A 20,477-nucleotide genomic window follows, 5' to 3' on the forward strand; every position below is an offset into this window, starting at 1 on the left:
TACCAAATTTCATGACAATCGACTTGTCATGAGTTTTTAAGATGTTTCACCCTGAACCACAAATGTCTGAGAAGTCAGGGGATCACCAAAGTCAGTTGGATTAAACGTCCGGAAACCAACCTCTTGGACCCTGGGCCTATTTTTAGGCCTCTGCTTGAAAATTGCATACCCATTCTAAAAAGAGTGTATTTCTAATTATTATTATTAATAATAATCTAAGTATTATTTTAAAAGTTTTGGTGTTATAATAAAGGTAACACTTGTGAGATTTGTTCAGATGTGTAATTATCAGTATATATGTTACTGGTTAAGAGTAAATTAAGATGGTACACAGCACAAATTGAAAATTAAAATTTTAGCCTAAAAAAAAAAAATACAATTTCAGGATATTCATTTTTAGGAATGAAATCATAACACAATATATGGACAGTCTCTGGCCATTTTTACTTTGATAAAGTGAAGCATTCAAAAGTTAGAGAGGTTTTAGTACAGAGAGGTCAGACGAGGTCAGACAAAATGTAATTTTGTTCCAGCTGTTCCATTGTAATTTTATATACTATATAATTATATGTTTCACTTCTTTTATCACTAATAGTGTTCAATCTATCCAAATACAGCAGTTTGGCATCATTTTGAGAGCCTAAATCCTATCTGAGCTTGTTTATATAGGATTTTGTCATCTGAATACCAGTTTTTTTTCTCTTCCAGGGCCTTACGGGTATGATGGGTCAATTTGACCCAATGAACCTTCCATAGACGCGTCAGAGCCTTCTCTGTTGAGACAACCCAACGAGACTTTGATTGACAGAATCGTTAGCCAATCAGAATCTAAAAACTAAAAACTTGCTGAGATGTATAACCCTCCCTCTTTAGCTAGCATGCACAAAATGACCCGGGACCTCTCTATTCAAACAGAGGGGCGTCCGGTGAGCACATGGACAGTAAAAATTAACGGATTAATACTTTTTTTGCTGCGGAACATTTCAAAGTAAGGAGCTGGTTTATGTGCATTGTGATGATGGCTTTGTTTTGTAAGTAACTCTGCAATGCGGTGTCGTAGCGGAATGTGATACATATGGCTGCGGTCCTCAGGTTGCTAGCGATGTTTTAAGCTAATGGGTGTTAGCAGTTAATGAATTTTCAAAAAGTTATTGGCATAAATGTGGCGAGTGGGTCTGCCTAGGGGGCGCTATATGGAGTTTGATATTTGGTAATATATATAGCTTTGTCAGAGTTGTGTTTGGAGTTTGTACAAACAGCTGAGATGACTTTGTAGCGCAGGAGCTGCAGTTTGAGCAGGTATGCGACATCATTATATTCGTTACTGATGAGTGCATTTGTTTGGCATTATGAGTGGGTGAATTTTTGGATGAACACGTGTGCCCCTGCCGGTGGGGGCTCTCGGGTCCAAGAGCTCTGCACCAATTTTTCTGATAATTTAAGCAGAAAATGTTGAGATATTTTACTGGATAAGTCAAAAATGAATTGTCAGGGGATCACCAGTGCATCTAATAGTGTATAGCAGTGAACCGACAAACCAACATTGAGCTGTACCTCTGTAGTGTCGGTATATTTGATTTGTAACCCTGCTCTGCTAAACAAGCATGTATGTCCTATAATTTCCAACAAAAATGCTGATTAAGCCCTCCTTCTTAACGCTAATCCCACCCTCAGAGGAAACCTACATTTTAACTTTAATAACAACTGATGGAAAATAAAGATGTTGTTCTCATTCAACATGTGGAATTCCCATCCACACTATTGGCTTCCTGTACATGGAGAGCCTTAAGTAATGTTTTTGAAATGCATTAACTGTCCCTGACAGCCTCTCACTGATCATTTCATCTTGTTTCAGCATAAAACCAGGTTGAAGACACACATCAACCAATTTGAAGAGTATACAAATTATTTCTCTGGCATTCACATGTGTGAATGCCAGGTGGCAGAAGTACTTTCTTACTTCTGCCACCTGGTTTGTTGAGATCACAATAAAAACCCCTCCGGGGCATTATTCTATTTGCCACCTAATTTCTTGAATGAGGTGGGATCTTAGTTGTTAAGCACCAGCACAGTAAACTGTTAAGTTAAACTTGCCAACGGGGTAATCCCGTAATAGTGACGAGACCAAAAAGAAAGCCACGCAAAGTCTGGCAACTACAGACACACTTCAGACTGTGACAGCAACATAATGGCTTCAGTAACCACTGGTTTATGTGTCTGCATGGCCTGTTTTGATGGCCATGCAGACAGAGCTGAAGCAAGTGGTTTAATAACCACAGATAAAGTCCATGATCACACATTTCTCTTGTTAGAAGATGAGAAAAATATGTTTTTTTTATTGACATCACTTCACACCTGAATTAACTGAATTTAAAGCTGCAGGGCAATTCAAGTGAAATCCAATTTTCAAAAATTAAGTGAGTTATTTTAAGATGCACATTTTTCAAAAGCTTTCTGTTCTGTCAGTTATTCTTTAATCCAGCTTTATTTTACTTGAAATGAGAAGAACTTGTATTTATGTATTATTTAAAATCCATCCCGTTAAATTTGAAAACTGTGAATAATAATTGTTAAAATATAATTGATGTGAACTTTCTTTATTTGATTTGACAGTTGTTTACTACACAGAGACGTTGTTACTACTAGACTTCTTGAATATATTTATATGGCACTAACTAGTGCAAGTTAGATATTATTGGAATGTTCCGGACCTTTGCACGAGGAGATTTTCTCAATCTGGACCTTTTGGAAATTTGCTTGTTAAACTGTAAGTTAATTTGATTTAGTTATTGAATACAAATTAAACCAAGAGTGAGATCAATTAGTTAAACCAATACATTATTAATATTTGAATGGGCCCCGGGCCACTTTGTACTTGAAAAGTTGGGCCCCGAGGTCAAAAAGGTTAAGAACCCCTGGTTTACAGTATACTTAAATAAATATAAATAAACTTCAGCAATTCTATTGCAGAAATATGAGCATATTTGCCTTCTCTGGCAAAATACGACACCTCTCCTGACTAATTGCATGTCCTGCACAGGAGAAAACCCTCTCAGATGGTGTCGATGAGGCCTGTACACACAGGGATGAATTAGTGTATTGGACAGATCATCCCTGGATGGGGGTCAGTAGCGAGGATTGAGGGCAGTGGTTATCTCTCTGTATAAAATAAATTTGAGGATATTTATTTTCTTGTCTTTTTGAAGAATTGTCTTAATGGAACAGATTTTATACAAATATTGTTTTCACATCACTTTTTTTTTACCTGAACCATGGAGATTCCACAGTGGAAAAAGAATGCAGTCTTTTGACCACACATTTGGTAACAAACCTGTGGAGTTCCTCCACCTTCTCATTTGTTAAATGACCCTTCTTTGACAAGGTGACAAGCAGTGTTGAAGCTGGAGAGCCAAAAATATAAACATAAATAATGTTAAATATTTTACAGGCAACAGAAGCATCACTGCACATGCCATCGCTAGTTTCATTAACATTACACTGACTTGCTATGATGGCGACAGGTAGCCTACCGTTTGCTAGTAGCTAGGTAGCTAACTTAAACATGGTTATAATGCCTAATTTATCATTTGTTATTAGACCTACTTTTATATATGCAAGATTTGCAATCAACGTTACATTACTAACCTGAGGTAAGGCTGCTGTTGTCATCATCGGTCTCCACTTTTTCAGGGTTGGGACCAGTCTTCCCATCGCCGGGGCCAGGGAGGCCCACACTGCCCGTTGATGTGCTTGGCATGGGCTCGCGCTCACGCAGGCAGTCGAACACGGTGCATGCCTTTTAGTGCGAAATACAGTCACACTTTTGACCGTTTACCTTTCGGCATTTTCTCTGTTAAAAGGTTGATGGCTAGCTAGCTATTGTAGTTATACAAACGGTAGGCTATCGTTACCTGCTGCCAGGACGGAGTCATCAGAGTAGTTTAACGTTAACTAGTGCAAGTGAGGTGATGCTTATGTTGGCTGTAACGTCCAATTCAGCTGAATGGATAGAGCTCTTTCCCCACGGATGGTTCTGAGGTCTAACCACCATGAATTGACAAAACAGAGTATATATGCACAATATCTCGTCTCCTCTCCCCCTTCGTAGATGTCGTCCTCCTCTGTCTGCTGATGCACCCACCAAGGCCATGTCCTCAGCCTTTTGGTGGGAAGAGGGTTAGGTGGTGAGATCAAGATAACACTACAGAAAGAAAGAAATGCTAAAATACCTTCGATATGAGATCATTTCTTATTAGCTTTTAAATTAGTCTGGTTGGCCTCGTCTGCATTTCTGCAGGTTTTAGGCAATACAAGTTATAACTAAGAGAACGGTATGATACATTTCTCCAACAATACTTTGCCTAAACATAACCAGATACTTTTGTTGCATTTTTGGTTTGTTTAAATTTCTTGGTAATTTTAAGCCAAACAATGTTTTATTTTCTAAACCTTTTTGTTGCAGAATTGATTTGTTTTATTCTGTTTTAATTTACAGCGTTAATCACGTGTTTCACACTGCGCCAGTAATCCGGGGGGAAACCCGTTTCCCTCCAAACCGAGCTGAGACGGCAGTTTAGCTGTATGGGAACATCATTTTGTAGGAGACAGGGTTGCCACAACGTGTAGTCAGTGTTTTGGAATTTGCACTTTTTGCAACATATTTTAATGTGATTTTATTTTTCACTTTGTAAACATAAACAATTGAACATTTTGTAAAGCACTCATTACTTCTTTTTTGTTTGCTCAAGACAAATACTCGTATCACATCCCAAATGTTTCTCGAAGAGTTTGTGGTGCCTTGTCATGTTTCCCCAGCACGTATATGTCCTAGAAATAAACCATGCTGATACTTTGAGAACACTGCATATTTACTTATGCACTAAACAACATTAACAGATAATTATGAGTTACTATTAATGTCCAAGTCAAATGTTTCTCCCGTACTATCATTTTACACAGGAATCCTCCCTGCGCCAGCCGACTGCTGTGACAATGTTGGATTTCAGGATCTCTCTCAGAGGAGTGAGGGGTATAAAAATAGAAACTGTCATCGTTGGTTACTGTGAATGTCCACCCTATAAAACAGACAGCGTCTAAGCTGCCAAGCTCCCTGCAAAGCCAAACCTCCTCCTCTCCTCTTTTTATCAAGAGACAGTTGGGGGGGGGGGGGGGGGGGGGCATTTTGAATACATATCTTACCTGCTACCACTGATATAGATTTTCTAAACCTTCGAAGAATCTGAACTGGTCAGTGTGTGTGTGGTTGTTAGTCCATAACTCAGACACACTCCCTTTTTGTAAGGCTGGAAATCAGGCTTGATGAGCTGGTGGCGGGGCATTTTATTTTTTGACACTTCACTCTGGACTGACACACGCAATCAAACAACAATCAACATGCTGCAGCTCAGTGAAAACCATCGGTCACTAAATCACAGATATAGTACACTCTACATGCACAGTAAACCCATGACAAGATGGTTATACGACTTCCTCTTGAATCCTAGCACCGTCTCGGGAGCAGCAATATTTCATTAAACATGGCTGCGTTATTTACCAATAAGACAATGAAAATGTGTTTTAATAGCCTCCATCTGTCACACGGAGGAAAACAGCACTAAAAGGTACTGTACTTTACGTCTCTTCCCCCGAGAGGGGAGAGAGGCCAGAGTGAGGACAAAGAGAGAAAGAGATGGAGATGTCGAAGAAAGTGAACGAATGAGAGCAAGTCAGAGAAGTGGTGAGGAAAAAACTGGACCGAACTGCGGTGAGTCAAAACACTGAAAACTATCATTAATACAACAGGCTTGAAATTAATATTGTTCAGCATTCCTATGAATCCTCCTTCTGCAGGTGATGAAAGTATTGCATCAGCACGTCAAACAGACAGAAGGGGTAAGCCAAGATGAGGAGTTGATGGCGAAAACGGTTCGAGCCGTATTTTGATCCACCGGTGAAATGCGGCCGCATTCAGCGCGTTATTTACCTCCGAAACGTTCTCTGGCTGACACCCAAATGCAACAACAACGCAAAAGAGGAGAAAAAGACTGGACCTGAATGCTAACATTCTCATTTTGTTTGAGCAGTCAGAGAAATGTTGGCACAAAGTGACTTGATTCACTGCAAAACATAAAAAGAAATTTTATCTTCTCCACAGAGGTCCCACTGAGATAGTAGCAGAGAGTTATAGCAATAGATATATGAATTGAAGGTCACCCTTCAAAGGCCCAAACAGTCTGAGAAAATAAAACATGGCGGGACAGAGGGAAGTGCCGAGCATGTGAAAGTGGCATGTTTATACATATACCAGTAAATAAGAGAGAGGATGGGAGTATCGGCTCCGAGACATTGTATAAATGTGTTTTGAGGAAATTGCCTATAAAACTCCTCAGCTGCAGTTCACCTATTATGATTTTACAGACTGAAAAAAAAAGGAAAAAAAAGGATAATGTCTTTGCCAAAAGGAAGGCGCAGAATAAGGAAGCATTACAGAGACGCCACTACATTTCTTTTTCAGTACCTCTATAGATGGACAAAGGGATAAATATTGTGTGAGATTGTAACTATTCAATACACGCACGGTGTCATGCCATTATGAAGACCCCTCTCCCCGGGGGGGCAGGTTGAATAATGTACAGTGATAAAATTTTCATTAATCTCTTGCATCATTAAAAAGGTAAGTAAATAAAACATATCTGTGAGCGGCAGTGAGAGCATTCGAAAAGACAAAGCAATGTGAGACTGAGCACTGAGGGGGGAGGAGTTTGGAGGAAGTGGGGGAGTTTAGTCCCCAGATCTGGAAGTTAGGGGAACTAGAACACAGTATCCTCTATTAAAATATAGATTTGTTGTTTTTTTTGGTTCACGTGAGAGCGACTCTGCCAGGGGAGACAGCTTAATTGGACACCAAGATGTGACCCAGCCCACCCCCTCCCCCCCTTTCTGTAGGTGCTGAGCACTAGATGTTGACAGGCATCAGCTCCGAGCGTTGATGGAGGCCGATAATAACACCCGAGGCAGCCCCGTGTGGGCCTTATCCATCGCATTCTCCGTATGCAAATCATTAGCTACCGCTTCCTTTGTGAAGTAAGGTTTGTACAGTGTGCTCTTCCTCCTTTATCATCCGAGCCGCCAAGCCTTGCGGAAATGAAAAGCAATGCAAATATGCCCCGGCTTTTAGGAGTCGGGCAGATAAAGCAGGGAGACCTTCAAACCGAGACGCTTCATCCGCTTCAGTTTAGACTTCACCAAGGCATGCAAATTATACCTGAGACGTAGGGAGTGACGCCGCGAGCCGCACAGGCGCAAAGCTAGGGCTTGAGATAGGCAAATCTCTCCTGAGGCAGGGTTAATTGGCAGAAAATATCCATAGAAAGGTTTAGAAAAAGCTTCCTTTTTTTTCTTTCTTTTTTTTCCCCACCTGGAAAAGCATACATATTTGTGCCCTATGCTGTGTGAGTCTTGACCGTGAAACGCTAGCGCAGCAATCCGGCCTCTCTGTTTTTTTTTGTCATTTCGCTTCCAGGCTAGGATGTGTTCTACTACTGACTCGAGTACAAGGCGCAATTCAGCACTGCTTTATCAGATCAGTGGCACACTCTCAATCCTCGCCGGAGTTCTTTATGGACCCTTTCAGGAGCTTTCTGTAGCCGTGTGATCCTCATTGTGTTGCTGGATTGCTGGTTCGCTGTTGGGGCGCTCCCAGGATGACGTTTGTGAGCCAAAAAACTTTGGGTAAATGAGAGCTTGCAGGAAAAACTGAAAAGAGTACAAGTAAACAAAGCCTAGATTATACACAGCCACAGAGGACGAGCAGGCATATTAACGGCAGTCCATTTATTTTGCATATTGAACTGAATGACTGGTGAAGACATTTAATTGGAGAAAAAAAAAAAATCTGTGCTTGTTTGTATTATTATAACCGTTTTTCATGCGCAGCTTCAAGTTGATTTACATGAAGCTACGGTATGTTTGAAAGCCTCAGCTGGCTGGGATGAGTTCATGCCTTAATTATTTAAATGTTGCTTTACACACCTGAGCCTCCATCTGGCTGATTTTAGACCATAAGCTATGGTTTCTGGTTTTGCATCGACCTTTCTAATTTCCTAAGCCACTGCTGAGGCTGATTTCAGTGGATGTGTCCCGCTCCACCCGCCCCATGTTCCTTTATCTGACATTGTGAGCACCGAAGCAGGTGGGGGGGCCTTTATGTGGCCTGACTGCCCCATGTGGAGTTGGTAGGAGGGGGAGGCTATTAATGTAACTTTCAGGTCAAAGGGCAACAGCACACAGTGACCTGATGATTGGTCATGAGGAAATAGCTTCACTGCTTCATTTCCTACTATGATGGGTAGTGGATTTATATTCCGTGCGGACTCCTTTGACATGTGTTGGAAGAGAAGGGGGATAAAGAAACACAGTGAGGGAAAGAGACATAGATAAAGACAAGCGGAGAGAGCAAGGGGAGGAGGTGGATGGCATGGTTTCCCCTGAGTGTTTTCACCTGCGGTTTGAGCTCGCTCGTAGCAATCCCCTGAAGTGTACTGTGCCAGTGACGACTTAAGGATGGATATCTAGGATGAAGGAGAAGAGGCATAAAAGATGTGACACTGCTAAGTCTCAATGGTGATAATTTAATGGCTGGACTCGTAGTAACAGCAGTACACAAACCAATGGGTGACATCACGGTGCCTACGTCCACTTCTTATTTACAGTCGATGGGTGGACCAGCAACTCCTGTGTCCTGCCAGGTAAAATTACTATTATTATTATTATTAGTCTTTTGGCTTTTAGGAGAACGATACAACCGCTTCAGTTCCCTGTCAGAAAAGGCTGTTTGTTGGCATCATAAGGGGTGAAAATGTTCTAAATATAGTCTACACTTAAACATAATATAGATTTTTTTTTTTTTACGTGGCAAGAAAAATGTTCTGCTCTCGTCCACAGCCACATTACCTTGCCATCAGAGCCCCCCATACAGACGGGGTATTGAAGATGTTTTATTGCTCTCTTCAAAGCCACAAGACTCAAGGAAGTGTAAGACAACCCCACTTCACAAAAATGTTTGGGGTGCTAGCCTTCACATCATTCATAACCTTATTGATTAGCTTACCTAGGTAACCTACGTCTCTGCTCTTTACTAACGACTGAGTGTCCGTTTCCATATGAAAACACAGATTGAGTCAACCTTTAACTTAAACTCCAATACTACAGTTTGCCTATAATTGATGTGAAATGTCAATTCAAGCTATTCTTTTCCTCAATTCTGCTGTTGCTTTTGTAGCTTAAAAGAAAGGATTAATATTTGTTTTTTTTTTAACTGATTAAATTGATGTTCCTTGAAGCGAGTTATGCTCTTGTGAAAGCAATAAGAAACTTATAAACTGGACTTTGATGTCCAGAGGGAAGTGTATTGGAGATAGAACACCACTGAGTACAAAATAAAAATTAATAGGAAATTGAAATATATATAGATATTCAGTGTCTGTATTCTCAATTGTACTAAACAAAAATATTTGTGTTGTTATTTCAGCACTGGTTTCCTGCAGATGTAGAGGTCAGTTTATTGTAATTTCAATAACCAAACACCCAAAAACTGAGAAGATAATCCAAATGATACCTCAAAGAGAGGATTATCTGTAGCTCAGGCAAAGAGAAGTAGCTGAAGTTTGACTTCATTAGCATAACGATGCTGCATATAAACTACAGCATCTTTGACAACATCAACCAACATCACTCTAAATAATGTAAAAAAAAGCTCAAAGTCAAGTTTAGACATGTTTTTAATTTAGCATAAGCTTGTTAGACAATGTTTAGATGCACTTCACAAGTATTGTACCAAATGGAAATGAGCACTGTGTTTCCACATGCCTGTGAGTGTAATACTTTATGTTAATGACCTGTCTTTTGGTTTAGCCATCATTTCAATCAGTGATTGCGTGGAGAAACGGGCAGTCAGATGAGCACACAGGTTGTAAACACAGAGGTCTGTGAACTGAGACGGATGTCTACGACAGACACTTTAGGTATAAGATGTAATGCTTTCCTGTTTTTTTCTTCCAAATAAGTCCGGATATCCAAGGTGTTTGCTAAAAAACTGTACGATCATATGACTGTTGGTGTTTCTTGTCTCGCCGGACCTCTTCTTAGTGATGTCCACACCTTCCCAGATCTCAGGGAAGGCGTTAACTAATGTAAACTAATTAACTAATGGCGTAATGGTGTTACCATAACTGATGGCCAAATCTAAAAAAACAAGATCCAGTCTGTAATAAATGAGATTCTCCCTTAAATTTCATAAACTGTGTCTTATACAGTCTCATCTAAAACATCAACACTGTTACAGAGTCCTCTTTACAAAAGAAAATGCAGGTTAAAGTACAGTACAGTAGCTGTTTTAATTAGTAGTACAGTACGTTCATTCACAAGTATTCATATTCAGTGCATGGATAATACCTGTACACATTGAAATGTATGAGTCAATGTCCATCAAATGTCACTATACTGTACCTTTGAGATTAAATCTCAGTTGTTAGCAGATAAGCTTGTACAGGAAAACACACTTATCATCTGGTTGAGGTTGAACAAACATCTCTAGTGACTATTAGGGAGTGGCTCCAGCAGCATTGAAAGAGTATACATTTCTGATGTGACATTGAGATTTACATTTAGATGACAGCATCCATACAGTTTACATCATCGTATTTTTTTGTATAATGAGCCTGGCTGATAGGATGTTGAAATGCTCCAGTTGTGAGGAGAAGAAAAGGGAAAATAAACCTTGATGTGCCTCAGGGACATACAAAACATGAATTTTCACGCTTCATCCGTGTGGAAGGATAAGATGAGATTCCATGTGTGGTGGAAAGGGCTAAGCAGAGATAGAGGTGGAGAAAAATTATATACCATAACCTTCGCCATCACTTTGTTTATTGAAAATGCACAAAGATCTTCATACTTGGCTACTTGCATGGCCTTCGCCTACACGCTCAACACACTGTGAAATATATGCACTGTAAAGTACATACTTCTTGAGTTTTTCTTCAGGATGCATGCCAATGTCAATAGTCCATGTTTACAAGCCTGCCAACGCTACCAGCAATTTAAATTAGGAAGTTATGAAGTCAACACAATATTCCACTGAGTGTTTCTCCTACCAGCTCCGATTCAACACACTCCTGTTGGTGTATTTCCAAAATCTCATGGTCTTATCAGTAAAAAAAAAAAAAAGAGAAGAACTTGAACGATTAAAAGTGGTTAAAATGGTTTCATAAGCCTATCAGGTTAAAGACAGACCATCTAGTCTTTCACAAATGGAGATGCGAGGTTTCCACCCAACAGGCATGACAATATATTTACGTGCATCCTCATATTTTGATCATAAAACATTAGTATTTGCATTAAACTCTTAAATATTGACCAAATATTAGCATGAAAACAGGTGCTGATGGGACACAGTTAACATGACTTAGTGTCCCGGGTAATATCAGAGATCAAATACATCACGGTGTGTTAATTGTAATATAGACATGTGTAATGTAAATCACCCTCTTTAATCAGAATCATGTTGCATATTATTAAAAATGAATGTGCATGGAAACATGCTCATTGGTGTCTCTCTTAGGTTAGTTTTCTCTGTTGATACACAGCTGATAGCAGTTCGGATGGCGGCAGCCTTTTTATTTCATCATGTGATTGTAGAGTTTTGCTTTTGATGTGTAACTGAGGTTTCCAGCTAATGTGTGCAGTGTAACAACCCTGTGCACACGTTTGTTTCATCCAGGGCGTCAGTGAATAATGAAACATATGGGGCATTTGCAGGAAGCAAATAATACTCTAAAATGTGGCACCAAAAATCGTCTTTTCCTCAAATACATCTGAGCATATATAGATTCTGTAATGTCGCGCAATAACATCTTTGATTATTGTAACCTTTGTTTTCCAAATCAGTTGTTTTTAAAACTTTCGGACGCAACAAATTTTCTGTAACCAAAAATCATTTCTGCAACAGCTGCAAGGAGACAGGAAAAAATCCTTCTTTTTTTTAAAGAGAGCACAGATTAAATTTTGAGACACAATAGAAGGTATCTTACATTCACATTGTATGGGATGAGAGAAAGGCTGGCAAAGCTAATAAAGTGATGCTCATGTGCTTTGTGATGCGGTGTAAGTCCCCAGCTTTCAGCTCTAAACAGATGGGATCTGTCCCACAGGATCAGATAAAAGATGTCCATCTCTAACTCTGCGGAGCATGGCAGACTCAACAAAGGCGGCCCCTCAGAAGCGAGCGATCCGCGGTTGCTCACACAGAAGTCCTTCGCAATAAAATAAATGTGGCGGAGCTCGTGCCGCGATGATGAGGTTAAATTGAGGCGTATCCATCTTAACGAAGGCAGGGAGAGGAAGCAGATCAAAAAGATCACACGGAACTAATCCGCGGCGGCCTCCGCCACTGCTGGGGAGGTGATGAAGCATGATCCTGCACATTGGAAGCGTCCTATAGGCTAACGGTACCTCTGGGAAACAGCACTTAGCTTCCTTATTCCACAAGCTAAATCGTAGCATGTCAAGCTCCGTTACAGTGGCAACACTTTCACATCATACATGTTTATTCAAATCCTTTGAATTTATGGAACGGTTGATTCAAAGCTAAGCTGGGTAGACTACATCTATAAATACCCATCACCTTGCCTTATATTTCCCATATCATACTGTCAGTGGGAGCTGCCATACCATAAGAATATTCTCTAAACCCTCCCCACTTGTCCTAGTACCTGCTGCTGCTCCTTCCTTCAGTCTGCGGAAGCCCCTGCCTCCAGAGATTACCGCGGCAGAGATCACCCTGTCCCTGCGTCCCCCGTCCCTCTCGCAAGGACGTCCTCGGACCCACATTTCTGGGTCATCGCTGAGCTCGTAGATAGATCCATCTTCCACGCTGTGCTCCAGAGACTCCAGGGAGGAGTCCGAAGCCTCGTCGCCCAGCGCCGTCAACGGCAGTCCGGGCAGTCCCGATGTGGAGCGCAGCTTGTACTGAAGCAGAACGCCGCGTCCTTTGCCTCGTCCCTCTCCCTGGTAGGACTGTTGCAGGGATTCCTGAGAGGAGGTGTCACTGCGGTCCTCACCCCCAAAGGCAGAGTCCGGGCCGTCCCCTACAGAATCCCTCTTCAGCAGCTCAGGAGACAGAGTGCTAGTGGTGGCTACCAGGAAGTCCACGGGCCCACAATGAGCATTTAGAGAGACCATTCCTTTTCCTATAGGACATAGGCAGATGTATATATATATATACATACATATATATATATATATATATATATATATATATATATATATATATATATATATATATATATATAAAATATATTAAATGTCCTCCAGAGAGGCAATAAATACTGCTCTTATACTGGGCTAATGTCATGTCATTGTCAGTCATACTCATAAGAGATTATTAAGACTTGAACCCTGGATCATACTCTGTCAGTTAACTATTTGTAACTGTAACAGTAATACTAGTAGCTGCAGTGTGTATTGTGTTTGCATAGTATTCAATGAACTAGCTCGGAATAAAGGGGTCATGAGGTATAGTTTGTACAAGTGGGAAACTAACGACCTCATTCACTTGGCATAATTAACAAAACGCTGGCAGGCAGTTTCTTAAATTACCCTGTAACATTATATATATACACACACTATGATTTGTGTGTTGCCTGCCTGGTAATATTTTCACTGATTCCTGGAGCCACCAGAAAAATGTGAAGTGCGACCTCAATAATGGGCAGTACAGAGTCATTTTCTATCATGAAAAAAAACACCAAAAAAACCAACACTCAAGAGACCAATCACAGTACCTGTTATTTTGGGGATGCCCTCGAGTTTGGGAACTGGAAGAGTGATAATTAAGCCTTGGGCAGTGCCCACCCATAACAGCCCCTGGCAAATTAGCAGACTCGTGACTCGCATGCTCTTTTGACCTGCAATATAGAAGAAACATTGACAGAAAATGGAATGTGAGTTCTTCACACCTGCTGTTATACAATGACAGAAAGCAAAAAGTACAACAGATTATAGGTATTAAAAAATGAATGGTGTTGACTAAATGATTGGATGGTCTATATTTTAGAGAGTGAATTATGAACTCTCATTGATTTTATTTTTTACCAGAAGTTCTCCCAAAATACTGTATTTTGGAGGCTGTACAATCCTAGCATGATGAAAACAGTAAACAAACTTTGATTGTTGGTTATCAGTGTTAGCTTTGGGTAAGGTTTAAGCTCTGTGATCAATCTGTATTTGACAAGCTTAACACATGCACAGCACAGCCACCTAGGGCTCTGGGTTACGTAAGATTATGAAAAATTGGATTTGTCTACTTGCTAGTGACCCAGTTGAAAGAAAAACTCTCAAAGAAGCACAAAGTGGAGGAAACAGGACTCTGTGAAGTTGGTGTTGTATTTTCTCTTCTTGACATCGAAGTGATTTTGAAATATTGAGCTTCAAGGTTTTCACCTCCTACTGTTAAAGAAAAACCGATACGCAGGGAAGTTCTCTTTTATTGGTAAAGAGGTCCAGAGACTTCAGACATCATAATCCCTCGAAATAAGTACGGCAAACATGCCCATGGAGAAAACACACAGGTGTTTTCAATCATTTTGATCAGCCCTCTTCCCTGTGCCCAGTGTGTGCATGTTCAGTCCGTGTCTGCAAGCTTACAAACCTTTTTTGTAATTTTTTAGCTTGGTGTGTTTGACCTGCTATGGTAGAGGAATGCACAACTTCATCATTCTTACAAATGCTAAAGTTAAATGTCCTTAGCAGACATTAACACTCCCCCAACTTCGACCTGAAAACAGAGCAATTGATAACTGTTGCGGTTGTACACAACCTAATATTAAGAAAAAAGAAATCTTTGAAGGTTTGTGTGTTTATTCTTGTCCAAATTTAATCAGATCCGATGTAGAGCTTTGAGTCTCTGCCCAAACCAGATTGGGTCCAATCTGCCGGGTTTGGACCGGACTCTAATTTCACAAAATCACCCCCAATTTTCCAGAAATTGTTGTACAATCTCTATTTTAGGACTGTATATAGTATGAAGCTTTATTCATAGCGTTGACATTTAAACCTATCAACATTCAAATTCACAATTGGAGATAAAGTGCAGGCTACAAAGATATTATTAGTATCATACTATTTGTAGAATAAGTTTCCAGTGGTTGCTGTGTAGGATTTTTTCCGATTTGTGTGATCTGAACATTTGTTTTAAAGTCTATAGTAAATGTATTGAAATCACATAATGTTTTTATTGAACAAAATATGCTGCTTCAATCCATATTTGTTGGCATTTAGCCTTTCAAAAACTAAATTTTGACTGCGATCAAAAAACTGCTTGCAGCTAGCAGCGGGGCGGTGAAGGATAAGGGGCATGTGTATATATATATATATATATATATATATACACACATATATGCAGGTTCATAAAGGGTGAGGCCTCATTTTTTGGGTCCGATTATAGCTCTAATCTGATGAGATTGGTTTTGGTTGTTATTGAAGTTCTCTGTTAATGTGACAAATTAAGTAATTCATTTGATTTTCTTTTCTGTTACAGCGGGTGGTGAACTTTGGCAGTAATTTTCCGGGGATTAAAGGTACATTTTTTTGTCCCATGATGGAGCGCGATGTATGCTTTGTGTTTTGTGCATACGTTTTTTGTGGCACTGCATTAGTTGTGGGGAAAGGATAAATGCACGCTCTTATTATACATGCACATCCTTTGTTTCCACTTAACAAAGGGGTGCAAAACATTGTTTGGTATAGATTTATTTTTGCATTCCTTCTATGGTCCCTCAGCTCTTGGCTCCCATTGTGGCCCAGTTATCTGTAGAGCCATTTACCATATTATCCACATCAACCATAATTGAATTACACCAGCGCTCCTGTGATCGTTACTAAGACAATGCTCATTTACATGGGTAGCTGTATTTACGTGTTTGTTCTGCGTCATGCTCAGATTATGATGATTTGCACAAGTGGCTCATAGGTGTCATCAATTAATTCCGTACACGGTGCGGAGATGACTCATCCAAAGTAGGAAACTGATGCTGTTCGTAGAAGAAGAAAGTGGAAGCAGAGCAGCGGAGCACATTCAGCAAACAGAGAGCAGACGCCTTTAGGTGGAGACGTTGGAGGGTCACAGCCGTGGGTTAGGCGTCATCGAAAAAACTGCCTTTATCTCGGAACTGTCTGCCACCTGCTCGCACCGCCTGAGAGTCTATTTGTACTGTGGTGAGAGAGTGTAAGCGAGAGAGTGACGCTCGGGTTACCATGAAGTTTAGTCGGAAGATGTGGGCGCCAGGCATTGTCTTTAAGAACAGTGATAAAGAGGGATAATGACAAAAGGCACTTGAGATTAAGGCGTTATAGTTTAACCTCGAGCAATCTTGCACCTCCGTTTTTTGCAGTAACGCGCACACTCTTCAGTGTGCAGTGGGTTTATCGTGGAAGCCAGTTTTTGCCTTTAAAAAGCAGATGTCTCCAAAGATAAATGTTTCCCTGTGATATGTCACTAAGGACTTTATTTTGGAGTATTATTTTTTCACCCTCAGGATAGAACTGTTAAAGGCATTAGTAGAGAAGAGATCAGCAGTTTCCTCTGCCTCAGAAACTTCTCTGTTGTTTACTGCCACTGGGATTCCCTGTTGAGTATAAATCACATTAAAGGAAAAGGATTAAGGGGTATATCATTACTGCATGTCCTAGCATAAGTCAAGGAGAAACTTAGGGGAGCAGAGACTCATTGCTAGAAAGAAACTATCAGTATTTCATGTGCAGTATCGGTGGTTGTCGAGTGTAGGGGGATCCTCTTTTCTCTTGTGAGCTCAACAAATCACAACTTAAGTCAAAGAGCCTCTTCCTTTTGTGGACCCTGAAGACATGAGCCGAGCAACTCCTTTTCTTTCCGCCCTGTAGCTTCCCTTTGGGCCAAGCCTTGAGGCTGCCACCCTCTCTCAAATCTGCTGCATATTTCAAGAGGAAGTGCTTGTGCTAGGTGAAAATGACCTCTGGGTCACCGGTTTTCTCCAGGTACCACGGCCATAGGAGTCTGCTCTCCTTTAAGTCTCCTCTTGAACAAAAAATAAGAGTACTTTGATCGAAAAGAGAAAAGGTTGGTGTATAAAACACATTTCTGGGATTTTTATTCTTTGCTCTTTACTCTACTCACAAGAGAAAACCTAGGTTTTTTGTGTTTTGTTTCCTATGAGATGAAGTGGTACCACAGCTTTGAGTATTGCTCTAAATACTTCAATCACATTCTGGTATGACTCAATGAAAGGGACAAAATGGTCTAAATCCAGATGTATCTATACTAGAGATGCACAGATTGCAATTTTCTTGGTCGATACCCATTTCCTATTGTTTAAAAGTCTTACCTGCCGATTCTGATTCTGATTTACTCACTTCACTCTAATTGACAGCAAGTCTTCAGAATAACTTTCTAAAGTGTAAACTGCCAAAAAATGTAAGCGTTATCCTTTTACTATATTGTCATCTTAGGTGTTAGTTGCATGAAACACACAATTCAAATGAATAGGAAATAAATCCTTGTATTTCTATTTAAATTAAAGCTGCGAGCAGCGATGAACGGGCCCTCGCCTCCTCCCGCACGTCGGGGTTACCGGCGGGACTCCAACGTATGCGGCCGAGATCGTCTGCGACAGTCGGACAACGCTCTTAGGAGTACGATGCTTTTTTTCTGCTTGGACCGCGTGATGCAGGAAATTATGCAATGCAAAAATCCACAGCATCCTGTATCCGCTGTGTGGTGCTACAGAACATGCACAAACATGTATTATGTTGCTCTATAACAACTGTAGACGACATTGTGTAAAAGTCATGTAAATCAGATGCCGGTTGTCAAAAAACGCAGAATTACTTTGGCCAGCAGGTGGCGCTGTGAGTATTAGTGAAAATTAGCTTGTAGACATCCTCAGGCCATGAGTGTTATCAACCACGTGAAGTTTGGGACTGTTTGGAACAAGTCCGGCTGAGTTACATCAGCTTCTTTGGTGGAGAATCACGTAAAGTAGCCGCCCGCTACGGCTAAGCCATTCCGTCAAACGTAAAGCTTTTGATAACTTTTAATCACAAAGGTCTTGAGACTGTACTGACCAAATTTGAAGTGGATCCGACAAAGTCCCTAGGAGGAGTTCGTTAAAGTATATCGACTAGAAATAAGCCTAAATCTATTGAAAAATGACACAAAAATCAAAATGGCCAACTTCCGGTACGGTTTAGAGCATGGTCCCAAGAGAATTATTTGTAAGTCTCTCTGTGATACATGTTCCTACCAAGTTTCATACAGGTACCTTAAAAGTAGCACTGGGGCTGCTCTTTTGAAATATTGTAGGGGGCGCTATGGAGGCAATTTAAAACGGCCAAGCCAAACACCTTTATAAAATATGTCTTCCCATAACCTATGACACATGTATAAAGTTCCATGAGTTTTTGACCATCCCAAGCCAGTGAACCATCAGCTTCCTTTTTCATGGCAAATGATGGGTTGCCACGGCAACAGCGTCCAAACGAAAACTCACAATATTCATTGTGATGCATCATCAATGTGTTAAAGCTATCTTTACAAAATTTCAGACTGATCTGGTGAACTGGCTAGGAGGAGTAAATACAAGTATAAAATATTACATTTCCTTTTGCTAGTAGGTGGCGCTAAGAGTTATTGAACATTTTGCATTTGAAATGTGCTAAGGGTTGAAGTAGCATCATGCATAAGAAATTTCGTGCAGATTGAATAATGTACCTTGGAGTTATAACAATTTCTTTCTTCCCGGCCAATGAGGCAAAATGGCCGCCCCGCCACGTCAAGGTTCTTCGATGAAAACTCTAGCTTTTGATAACTGTTCATCACAAAGGTCTTAAGAGCATCCTGACAAAATTTCAAGTCGATCGCATGAATTCTCTAGGAGGAGTTTGTTCAAATACAAGGGCTGAAAACGTGAAAAATCACAATAAAACTGAAATTGAGTGAATTACTGTAGCGCCCCCTATTGCTTGAATGGACTGAAAATTGCAGGGGAAGTTCCGCCATGCGATGTGCACATATACTGCAAATTTGGTGATTTTAAGATACACGGTTGAGAAGTTATGTGTATTGATAAACAAGCCACGCCCCAAGAAGTTCATTGGTCCGTATCTTCAAAACGCTATAAGATATCGACAAGCTTTTGATAACCTTTTGTGATCTTGATCCAATAATGATCCACAGCAAATTTGGTATCAATCGGACTAAGCGTGTAGGAGGAGTTCTCAAAAATGAGTTTTTCACAAAATTCAAGATGGCGGAAAATTTTGGTAGGCGGAGCTTAGGGGTCTGAGAGGCTTTTTTTAGATCTAACGGATCTGGACATGTGTGTTGAATTTCAAGCAAATCGGACATACTGGCCGAGGGGCGTCGCCGGTCCGACTTGTAGGGGGCGCTAGAGAGCCATTTTTTTACACACAAATATATAACCTATGTCAGATGGCTATTTTCACCAGACGTGACAAGACTGCAAAATTTGGTGAGTTTTCGTGCATGACAAGTACCCCAAAAATGCTCCCAAAACTTAAAAATAAAAATCAGAATAAAAATTAAAGCTGCAAGCAGCGATGAACGGGCCCTCCCCTCCTCCCGCACGTCGGGGGTGCCGGCGGGACTCCAACGTATGCGGCCGAGATCGTCTGCGACAGTCGGACAACGCGCTTAGGAGTCCGATGCTTTTTTTCTGCTTGGACCGCGTGATGCAGGAAATGATGCAATGCAAATAGTCCACAGCATCCTGTATCCGCTGTGTGGTGCTACAGAGTATGCACAAACATGTATTATGTTGCTCTATAACAACTGTAGACGACATTGTGTAAAAGTCATGTAAATCGGATGCCGGTTGTCAAAAAATGCAGAATTACTTTGGCCAGCAGGTGGCGCTGTGAGTATTAGTGAAAATTTGCTTGTGGACATCCTCAGGCCATGAGTGTTATCAAGCATGGGAAGTTTAGGAGCGTTTGGAACAAGTCCGGCTGAGTTACATCAGCTTTTTTCATGGGGAGTCACGTAAAGTAGCCGCCCGCTACGGCTAAGCCATTCCGTCAAACGTAAAGCTTTTGATAACTTTTAATCACAAAAGTCTTGAGACTGTACTGACCAAATTTGAAGTGGATCCGACAAAGTCCCTAGGAGGAGTTTGTTAAAGTATAGCGACTAAAAGTAAGCCTAAATCTATTGAAAAATGACACACAAATCTAAATGGCCGACTTCCGGTACGGTTTAGAGCATGGTCCCAAGAGACTTATTTGTAAGTCTCTCTGAGATACATAATCCTACCAAGTTTCATACAGGTACCTCAAACGTAGCGCTGGGGCTGCTCTTTTGAAATATTGTAGGGGGCGCTATGGAGGCAATTTGAAACGGCCAAGCCAAACACCCATATAAAATATGT

At 40.7% G+C, this 20,477-nt stretch overlaps 1 protein-coding gene across 3 annotated transcripts in view; it reads right to left on the reverse strand.

The window, feature by feature from the left end:
* Positions 1 to 9,761: 9,761 nt before the first annotated feature.
* Positions 9,762 to 20,477, reverse strand: part of arhgef10la (Rho guanine nucleotide exchange factor (GEF) 10-like a) — a 148,443-nt gene continuing 137,727 nt past the window's right edge. For all 3 annotated transcript variants that reach the window (XM_068712574.1, XM_068712576.1, XM_068712573.1), the window contains 2 exons: positions 13,842 to 13,964; positions 9,762 to 13,247 (listed from right to left, as the gene is read on the reverse strand). In XM_068712574.1, the coding sequence (XP_068568675.1) occupies positions 12,703 to 13,247; positions 13,842 to 13,964 (668 nt within the window). In that variant the 3' untranslated portion in view covers positions 9,762 to 12,702. The remainder of the gene's footprint in view (positions 13,248 to 13,841; positions 13,965 to 20,477) is intronic.

The sequence above is a fragment of the Cebidichthys violaceus genome, unplaced genomic scaffold, assembly GCF_023349555.1.
Source record: "Cebidichthys violaceus isolate CVI_PGR_0920_01 unplaced genomic scaffold, fCebVio1.0.p SCAF_17, whole genome shotgun sequence".
NCBI lineage: Eukaryota > Metazoa > Chordata > Actinopteri > Perciformes > Stichaeidae > Cebidichthys > Cebidichthys violaceus.